The sequence below is a fragment of the Trematomus bernacchii genome, unplaced genomic scaffold (assembly GCF_902827165.1).
Source record: "Trematomus bernacchii unplaced genomic scaffold, fTreBer1.1, whole genome shotgun sequence".
In the NCBI taxonomy this organism is placed as follows: domain Eukaryota; kingdom Metazoa; phylum Chordata; class Actinopteri; order Perciformes; family Nototheniidae; genus Trematomus; species Trematomus bernacchii.
Genome location: NW_022987582.1, coordinates 10,946,011 through 10,956,610, shown reverse-complemented (window position 1 = coordinate 10,956,610; position 10,600 = coordinate 10,946,011). Strand labels below are relative to the sequence as shown.

General features: G+C 44.8%; 1 protein-coding gene across 1 annotated transcript; it reads right to left on the bottom strand.

The window, feature by feature from the left end:
- Positions 1-731: 731 nt before the first annotated feature.
- On the bottom strand, positions 732-8,661 carry LOC117480706 (zinc fingers and homeoboxes protein 1-like). The gene is given in 9 exon segments (XM_034128135.1): positions 732-1,342; positions 1,344-1,499; positions 2,658-3,860; positions 4,080-4,244; positions 4,922-5,137; positions 5,476-5,688; positions 6,152-6,615; positions 8,296-8,434; positions 8,480-8,661. Coding segments are annotated over 9 exon segments (2,748 nt in total). The 5' UTR covers positions 8,549-8,661; the 3' UTR covers positions 732-1,219.
- Between the last annotated feature and the right edge of the window lie 1,939 nt (positions 8,662-10,600).

Genomic DNA, 10,600 nt, shown 5'->3' with positions numbered 1-10,600 from the left:
AATGATTCTGGGACATTCATATATCAGTAGATTTAAGTTAGAATTTAGGCCACAGCAGCCTAATTTAGTACATTTATCTCCAATGCTTGCTTCATTTAAGCAGTCAATCATTTAATGAGGGGCAACATTTAAATCCCTCATTTACAACAGTATTCATGATTGCAATGTAAAGATGTGTCTGGATATCCTTTTTTTGATTTCATTTTAAGCTTGAAGATTGCACTTCAATAGCCGCGTTCACACCGGAGTACTTTTCACCGTACTTCTCGCGTTTAGTTCCGTTAGTACCCCTTATGTCGCGTTCACACCAAAAAGAGCACTTAATCTCGGGAACTTTTACCCCCATTTTTAGTGCCTGCTGAGTGATGGTACTTTCCTGGGGGAAAAAAGTGCCCCAGTTCTGATTGGCTGGGCGAATTGCAAACCACGCCCCGTAAAACTCTGAAATGTTTTGTCGAGCCGCCATTTTATTATCCTGGCATTAGCATTATTAGCATTAGCATTCGCCCAGCGCACAAACGCAGAGAGACTAACTTATGGCAACACAAAATAAAACATGGGAGCGGTGGAGATGAGGAGGTGTCGGCGTTCTGGCGATTTACTCGGAAGGCTTCAGTAGAAGCTGCTGGGAGTCCCAGCAGCTTCTACTGACGCCAGTCCCCAACTCCGGGGACTTCCGGCCGGGGACTCCGGGTGGGCAGTATACGCCGTGAAGTTTGTTTGCGGGCCTGCCAGTAAACCCAAAGCAGAAGAAGACGACAGTGACGTCAGCGGCTCATTTGCGTAATCTTCCCTCAGGGAAAAGTACTCCGGTGTGAACGCGATCTGTACTAAATGCCCTGGGGTAATAAGTGCCGGGGCACTGAGTGCCGGCACTAAATACGGCAAAGTACTTGGTGTGAACGCGCCTAGTATTCCTTTTGACAAAATATTGCTTTATAGGCTTCATCAGAGTTTGGTGCACCAGGGTTTGCTAAAACCCTTATTTACCAAGATTCTTAAAATGTTACACATCACTTACAATAGGTAAGATTGAGGGAGAGAGCTAAAGCTAATATTCCACCTGTTAGTCTGATGTAGACATGATGTCAGAAGTAGTTTGAGAATACAGTGAATTCATGCTGCAGATGAGTACAAATGCAAATCAGTGGCAGAAAGACTTTAGCTGAGTGTTCTTCCAGCATTAGCCGCTATTTCTCTCGGGACATTCTGGGATGTTTCAGTCTTCAGAGACTGACAAAGACTTCCTGACGCTGCGGGACGGCTCCCAGACCTCGCTGTCGTCAGTATCGTCCCCGTCATCCTCCTCATCTCCTTCGTCCTGATCCTCATCTCCCCCCCCCTGTGCCAGCTGGCTCCTCGCCGGCTGTTGACGCCTCCCCCTGCACCCGCCCCTCCTCTGCGGCTGCGTCTCCTCCGGTGCTCCCTGCAGCCGCCTCCAGGAAGGGATCCTCCCCCGTCTCCAAGCGCCGCTGAACCTCGGCGAACCACTCCCTCACCTTTTGAAGGAGAGAGAAAAGCATTAACTGGGTGAGGACAGCAGACTGTTAGCACCTTTAAGGAAACAGAGATCAAGTCTTCTTTGTCCTCTGTAAACATTTTACCTGATGAGGAGCTGAAGACTAAAATGATGTTAATAAAACAAAAGCAAATCATCAGCTACATTTTTAAGGGTATTTCTTTCATTTAAATCTGGATCTTTCAGAGAATATAGTCAATGAGACTTTTAACTGCTGGGTTCCAATGATTGAACAATCATTTTGCATTTTAATACTAGAAAAAACATAGGAATTAACAATGGTATACACATTTAGTACTCTCCACCAGAGTAACATATCTGGCAGTTAAAGGTCCCCTATTATACTGTTTTTCATCAATATATTATAGGTCTCAGATATATACAAAACATGTCTCTGAAGTGTTTGGCTCCAAACACCAAACAGATCATTGCAGCATCCCATAATCCCCTCTGTTTCAGCCCTGTTCCAAAAGTGCTGTTTCTGTGTCTGTTACTTTAGAGGAAAATAAGGAGCCACTCCCCACGCCCCTCTGAGAGAGATTTGGTTAAAAAGAACACAATGGTGCTCTAGAGGAGATTTAGGTGATAAGGTGTGGGGGGGTGTTACCTTGGTTGGTGATTGGCTAATGGCTACACAAGCCAAAAAATCGTTATGACATCATAAAGTGGCCAAAATCTGATCATCAAAAAGAGAGAGAATCTTTTTTCCTGAAACTTTCAGAATCTCTTTAGGCAGAGGGGACACATATTTATGTAAAAAATACATGAAAAAGTGGATTTTGCATAATAGGTGACCTTTAAGACAACACTTATGCTGCGTTCACACCGGACGCGATGCGATTTTTGGGGGCGGCGCGATTACATGTAAAGTCAATGCAGAGACGCGGACAGACGCAAATTCGCTCCGACAGCGTCTGTTTTGAATGACGCGATAAAACCAACTGCAAGCCGCGGTGAAACTTGAGCGATTGGAGCGATGCGAATATTCGCATCGCGTCCGGTGTGAACGCAGCATTAGGCTTACCTTTTGACGGCTTATGCACAAAAATAACAGTTACAGTAAATATATTTAAATGGTTAATTAAATATATTTAAATCTCCCATCAGGAAAAACACACGGACACTAAGACACACACACCTGTTCGTAGCTCATGTTGGTTTTGCCGACGAGCTCATCCAGATCTTGCTCATTGAGGAAGCGGTGCCTCATGTAGTACTCCTTCAGAATCTCCCGCCCACTCATGACTTTCTTGGCGGGGAGGCATCTGTCGACATCTGTACTGGAGGAAGCGGACCTTCTAGGCTGCTTCCTGGTTCTGGACCGCCCCCAACCACGGTTTCTGCCGCGTCTCTTCCGACCGGTGCCGCTGCCGCCTCCCATTTTATTGCTTCCTCCACCGTTCGGCCCTTCAGCGTTGCCACTTTGGTACTGGAAGAACCATTTCAGGTTGCTGTTCTTCCACGAGTATCGAGAGTCTCCGAACCAGCTGACGATGTAGGAGCGAGGGAGGCCGCTCTCCTCTGCCAGCTGCTCGTACTCCTCTGGGCTGGGCCACTGGGTCCGCACAAAGGCACTTTTCAGAATGTGGAGCTGCTCTGGAGTCTTTTTATTCTTATCTTTCATGTCTCTGTTGCTGCTGGTGGGCAGCTGCTTACTGCGGCCGCCGGGAGGAGTTTGACTACCTCTACGGGACGAGGAGGCAGAAGGAGAAGAAGAACTGGCTCCTGCTCCTCCTTCTCCAGCCTCCATCTTTCCTCCCTCTGAAGAAGACGGGGAGGAAGTGCTAACAGACGGTATTTTTCTTCTCTCGGTGAACCAGGCATCAATCTCCCTCCGGGTCAGTTTAGTCTCTGTCCTCAGGCGGCTCAGTTCATCATCTGATGGGGTGCTGCTTTTATCAATACTTTCCTCCAGCACCACCAGCTGCTCAGGAGTTTTCTCCTTAAATTTCTGTAGGGTAAAATCCGGGAATGGGTTCCAAGTTTTTGGCCGTGTCTCCTTCTCCTTCACAGGCGGAGTTCTCGGAGGGTGGGGGGATGTGGGGGTGGTCTCGTCGCTTGAGTCGATAACGATGGTGGTACTGGCACTGCTACAGCTCCCTGTGCCTCCATCATGGAAAACAATGACATTGCTGTTCTTGGAGTTGCGCTGGTTGTACCTGGTGTCGCTGAACCACTTCTTGATCTCTCCCTTTGTGAGATTGGTAAGCTTCATCAGTCGGGAAATTTCCGCATCTGTGACAAAGTGGTTCTTCAGGTAGCTGGCTTTTAGCTCGGCCAGCTGCTCTTTGGACTTCTTGGGACGCAAATTGAATGTGTCTGCACTGAGGGCCGAGTTCTCCTTAGAAAGGGAAGGGGAGATTTATAATTTTAGACAAGGGTTGCTACAGTGCCACACAGAGGTAGCAAATACCTAGTAGACTGCTATTGCTCTGTGCACCTTTTTTAAAGTTCAGACAATCATTACATACAACTGATTAAGACCCCTTGTTGTACATATCTTCCATTAACTCAGGTCATAAAATATAAACTTCGCAAACAAGACAACAGCTGTCCCCACCTGCGGAGAGAGAGAGGGAGGCTGGACAGTGGTAGCCCGTTTCAGCTCACTGTTTGTCAGGGTGGGGTGGCAGGAAACCCTGCTGGAGCTCTGGGACTGGCTGGGCAGCCCTGCCACCGTCAGAGTTATGGGACTGGTCACTGGAAGGTGCCCCCCTGGGCCCACCTACACAGAGTCACATGATAATGACACTAACACTTAAATAACAGCCCTGAAATGATCTTGTGTCACTGCAAAAACATGCCCTCTCTTCTCAAGTATCCTTTTTAAGATATCAGTCAGAGCTAAGTATATACAGAGTATTGTTTCGATTAGCTACTGCAATATCATTGATTGTAAATTAGAGAGACTCGTCAAAAAGCTGGAGCTATTTCTTACCAGTGGATCTAAAATATTTTATGACCTGGTAACAAAAGGTTTTCATTTACTTTTTAACCGTTTTATGATGCACATAATAGTGAATTGAGTGTAGAGTCAAATCAAAGTTGCTTCTTAACCCGGCATCGGTTACTTGGTTGGGTCTGAGAAATAGTGTTAAAATATTCGTATTTTTTAACTAAAATGTCGACAGTTAGCTATTGGGGTTATATTAGGGTTGCTACACATTGTCCCACAATGCATTGCTGCCACCGAAAATCATATCCGGGGCGAGGAAAACTATTTTTTTACTTATAATAGTTACTAATAGTCAGCTAAACACAACAATAGGAGTTACTGATCTGTGAATGTCTATTAAACTCAAGCCCACATAATTCCCCCATTTAAATAATACATTAATGTAATGGAAATAAGATCTCTAGCCGCGTCCTGTTAGATATGGCGTCTTTTCTTTCCTTACCTACCTGTGTGAACACCAGGCCATGCTGGCCCACTATCTGGCAGGTCTGTAAGATGGACTGCAGGCCGTTGGCAGCTGCTGAGAGCTGGTGAGCAGGTATCACAGTGATGGTCTGCGGCACCGTGTGCACCGTGCCGTTAAACTGCTTCCTCCTGGCCTCCTCCACTTCCTCTGGGGTCCAGCTCACACCATGCTTCAGCCGCTGGGCTGAGAACCAAACCTGGGTGATATAAAAGAATATTTATTAACTCCACCATATACAAAACAAGCAAAGGCTATATTTAGTATACTTTTAACTTAACATTCCATCAGACTATTAATTAAAATCAAGGAGTTAGTTTTCACATTTGATATGCAATTATAACTCTAATAGCTGATTATTTGCAGTTAACACTACAGTAGAACATTTTAAAGACATTCAAACTTGTATTTAAGACCTTGTTATGCTTAACAGTTTTAGACAATTGAATATAAAACTTTTAACAGACTTGCAATACCAAATAATAACAGGAAAAGCAGGTAAAAACAACACCAAAACAATAGCTAACTTTCACCTACCTTGATCTGCTCCTCAGTGAACTGTGTCTGCGCTGCCAGGCGGCTGATCTCGGCCATGGAGGGGTACGGAAACCTCTTGTACGTGCTGCCCAGCAGGGGGTTGGTGTCCATAGCTGCACTGTAGGAGGGGATGCTGCTGAGGGGGATGAGCAGCTGAGGCTGAGCTGCTGCTGCTGCCGCTGCACTCTGCTGGGCCTGGAAGGCAGAAAGCACCTGCAATAAAGGGAAAGAAAGGGACGGGGTATAAGAAAGGTCTGCAATGACACACTGCTCCAGCTCTGTTTGGTAAAGATGCTGTCTTTCCATAGTGTCTCTGAACAAGACAATGTAAATATATCAGATGCAGGGCTGCTGCTCTGTAGCTTGAGTAGAACCTCTCTGTTGAGGGTATTTACCATTACAGAGCAGGGCTTCACTCTTACATTTTAATGATGTCATGTGAATAATGTTTACAAATGTATCACTCTCTCTTATATTGCAGACCTACCACAATTACAATATCAGTCAATATAAGCGCACCTAGATTTGTTTGCCTAATCGTGCTGTCCTAATACAGACACCGATTATCCAAAGTCTAGCTAAAGTTTTACGGTGTGCAAGCTTACACACTAAGGGGTCAATCTTACATCCATGCTGCTGCTATGAATTTTTATACCATTGTACAATCATGAATCACCTGTGCCAGGCCTGCAGGCAGGACTGCAGGGTTGAAAGCCGCTGATTTCCTCTGCTGCTCAGAGTACGGGCTGACCAGCAAGCCGCCCCCCCCGAGCTTCATGGAGTCGTGCAGCAGCATCTCCACAGGCGTCATCGGGCCCAGGGGGGCTTCGATGGGCTCCTGGTCTCCTCCCCTCACATCCCCCTCGCCCCCCCCGAAACCCTCCAACGCCTCCTCTGTAAATTTCAGGGACACAGAGATCCTCTTGGGTTCAGATTTGCTTTTCATCCTCATGATGGGGGTCTTGCTGAGGGAAATGGCGGCGACCGTGGCGGGGTCTGCCCCTCCCTCCTCGGGTGTCTCGCACTGTTGTTCCTGTGCCTGCTGGTCGCTGCTGGGATCCTCAGGAGGGTCTGTAGCGCTGCGCTTCAGTGAGGGAGCGAGGGCTTCACTGTCTTCTACAGTAGAGACACTGGGCTCCTCTATAATAATAATCATATTAATACCACATTTATGGACGAAGTTTGTGTATATTTCAGGCCAACAGTGTCATTAGGCCTTGTTTAAAGGTCTCCTATTATACTATTTTTAGGCATATATTATAGGTAAAAAACATGCCAATAGGCGCTTTCACACTACTTTTCCCCGTACTTTTCCCTTTTAGTTTCGATAGTTCCTGGGATTTTGTGTTCACACCAAAAAGAGAACTTAGTTCATGAGAACTTTTCCCCCCTTTTCAGTCCCAGCTAGAGAGCAGGTACTTTCCTGGGGAGAAAAAAGTTCCAATTTCTGATTGGCTGGGCGAATTGCAAACCACGCCCCTTAAAACTCTGAAAAGTTTTGTGAAGCCGCCATTGTATTTGCTGGCATTAGCATTATTAGCATTAGCATTAGCCCAGCGCACCAACGGTGAGAGACTATCTTATGGCAACACAAAAAGAAACATGGGAGCAGTGGAGTGATGAGGAGGTGTCGGCGTTCTGGCGATTTACTCGGAAGGCTTCAGTAGAAGCTGCTGGGAGTCTTCCCAGCAGCTTCTACTGAAGCCAGTCCCCAACTCCGGGGACTTCCGGCCGGGGACTTCGGGTGGCAGTATACGCCGTGAAGTTGTTTGCGGCCTGCCAGTAAACCCAAAGCAGAAGAAGAAGTGACGTCAGCGGCTCATTTGCCTAATCCTCCCTCAGGGACTTATTCCGGTGTGAACGCGATCTGCTCTTTAGTTCCATTGGGGAACTAAGTGCTGGGAACTAAGTACAGCAAAGTACTTGGTGTGAAAGCAGCTTATGAAGTGTTTTGCTCAAAATACTAAACAGATCATCCATTCTAGCCATGCATCATACCCCTCTATTTCAGCCCTTTTAGAGAAGTGCTTATTCTGGGTCTTTAGCTTTTATTAAAAAAAAACGAGAGCTGAGACGAGAGCTCATGCAGGAGAATTTTACCCAGATACTTAGCTAAAAGCTGCCGTGATTAAACGCCATATAATTTTCCAAACCACATCAAGGATTATTTCTGAAACAGTATGGAGCTCAAATGCTTTTTCTCTCACAGGTTTACCACAAGGCGAGTACCTTTTTATATCCTGCTTCTTTGCACATACTCTCTCCAGTACAGGTTAGCACTGACTGAGTGTTAGCGATGCTCAACATTTCTGATAGGGCCGTGGGCGTAAACCCAGCCCACATTTCCGATATTATGTCATATCGGCAGCAAATCTGGATCAGCTCCGTTTTTCACTTTGTGAGTCTACTGACACACCTGGGACACATATTTATGTATAAAAGACATCAAAAAGTGCATTTTGCATGACAGGAGACCTCAAAGAAGATGTATATTATTAAAACCCACATAAGCAGTTCGGCCATTATTATTATTTTTACATGTATTTGTTTTTGAGGAAATTAATGCACATTTAAGTGCTGAAATGTTTGCGCAAAATATTGGTTATTGTTTGTTTTGTTTTTTCAGATGAATAATAGAGGTTTTAGATCACATGATGATATTAAATTATATTCATTTTGATATTATTTTTATTTAAAAATAATAATAATAATCCACATCGTGAATCTGCTGTAGGTTTCTTTATGATTTAAGTAAAAAGGTTGAAAGATATTGGTGAATGAGGAATACTGTTTTCTACACATGGGAAATGGGATTTTTACCTGTAGTGGGAGGAGTGGGAACAACCACTACTGCCTGACTCAGCTCTTCTGCAGTCGGACCCTCCTCTGCTCCCTCTTTCCCCTCCTCCTCCTCCTCCTCCTCCTCCTCCTCCTCCTCCTTCTCCTCCTCCTCCTCCTCCTCCTCTGTCTCTTCCTCCGTTGCCCTTTCGGTTATCTCCTCCACCTCTTCCTGCTCCACCACATCAGAGGGCAGCACCATGCAAGGTGTGGTCGATTTCCGGCGGCTCGACATCGTCAGACCAAACTCTGTTAACTTCTACTCAGGGTCACCAAGATCTTGGACAGAAGGGTTGAGGCTTACATGTCTTGGGGGGCTGGTTTCACATGCTAGAGTCTTTAAATTATGTATTTCTGGAGGAACAAACATAAGAAATAGCAAATGTCATCGAGGGATTTCTCACAAAAAGAGTAAATGTTATAAAAAATGCATTTAACATTTCAAATACATCTTTTGTATTTATTTTATACATATTTTTATATATATATATTTGTATTTTGTTTTCCTCGGGATTGTGGGAAAGTTGAATTTGACTTGACTTTAACTTTTGCCTGTTGGTCTCCTTCAAATTGTAAGTTATTTAAAGCAAAGCAGATACACAACTGTGAGGAGGGAGTCGTTTTTTCTGTTTCCTATCAATATAAACTGAATACCTTAAGGATTTAGTGCAAATTAAGCAATTTGAAGCTCTCATTCTTTATGTCAATATAATGGCCATTGTTTTTTTCAAACAATTTCTTCACAAAATAACCATTAGATATATCAGGAGTTAGTTACAACCCTAATTATAACCCTGATATATTAAGACTTCATCTTCAGGAAGGCATTCATTTGCAACTCTTTCATGATTGGCTAGTTTTGAACTAGTCAGTAATATCCCAATACAAAATGCTTCCACATTCCAAGACAGTAGTAGATTGTCACCAAAACCTTCATTCATTCATGCCTTTTTCCACCAAATGATATTATACACTAATACAATATAATTATAAACTGTGTTGTAGTGTATCACAGGGTAAACCCACATCAAGTCAGCTTATTGGTCATGCAACAGTACCAGGGCCCGAATTATATCACCAGAAAAAAATAAGCAATACAAGGATGTGATTTACATTTGCTTAACTACACATTTGCTAAACATTGCCAAGTTACTGTAAATAATTGATTTCGGTTTCCTTTTGTCTTGGCGATGTGATAAAGGTGTTATTGCAATGTCAACTTCTAAGACCCCACAGCAGCAAAATGCCTGGGAGATGATTTATTTCTGGTGGTCTGTTGAATAGAATGCAGTGTTAACAATAACGCTAATACAATGCGCCACGCTGCACTGCCATCATTTGCATTAAGTTAGCACAGTACTAACACTTTGGAGGTGTGAGCTTGCTAATGCGTAATTATTAAAGTATTGTTAATACACTAACATAAAAGGACATGTAATTTAGCTCTACATCATCTGGCGTCCATACGAGGTGGGCCAACTAGCCGGTGTTAGCTCGGGCAGTCATTATTATTGATCACGTCTCGCGGTAAACTTACTGCAACTACTGAAATGTGCGCTGTGTTGATACCAGTCTGCCGAGGTGAGGAGTGATTTCCTGGGTCTCCGCGGGTACCTTCTGTCCGGTGGTGTGTCTCCTTCCCCCGGCTAACCATTCAGCCCCAGCCTGGCCGGGACTACAGGAGCTAGCGTTAACGTTGTTGGGCTTGCGGGTCTCCGAACCCCAGCGGTGGGAGGCAGACAGGCGGACCGGTCTAACGGCTGCAGATGCTGGAAACACCGGACATCTCTCTCCTCGGCTGTCTATCTTGTGCCCGGGTCGCGCCTCGGTGAAAGTTAGATCATCATAAACACGGCGGGGACACACTCTGAGCTTGGCCGTTGGTATTGTGTTAGTTTGGTGACCTAATTCTCAGATATTTTTTAACGGCAGATTTTTTTAATGATCAAACGGCGTCATCATTCAATGTGATACGTCCTGACGTCATTCCTCGGCGACTCTCGCAGTTTACAATTTCGGAAACATGGCAAAATTGTACAATTGTACGCCTAGTATATACTATTTATGAGGTGAATGTAGCTTTGCGCTTTCCAGAAAAAATTATAATACGCAATTTAAAGCAGGACGGTTAACTCATTCGTTTCCCGACCCGGCTGTCCTCACATGACCCGTCAGGGCAGCACGACAAGCTACTTGAGGACACTGACATTGCCAAGCATCTCAAAACAACCCAAAGACTTATTATATATTAATGCCTCGGCAAAAATAAAATGCAATTGATGCTGGT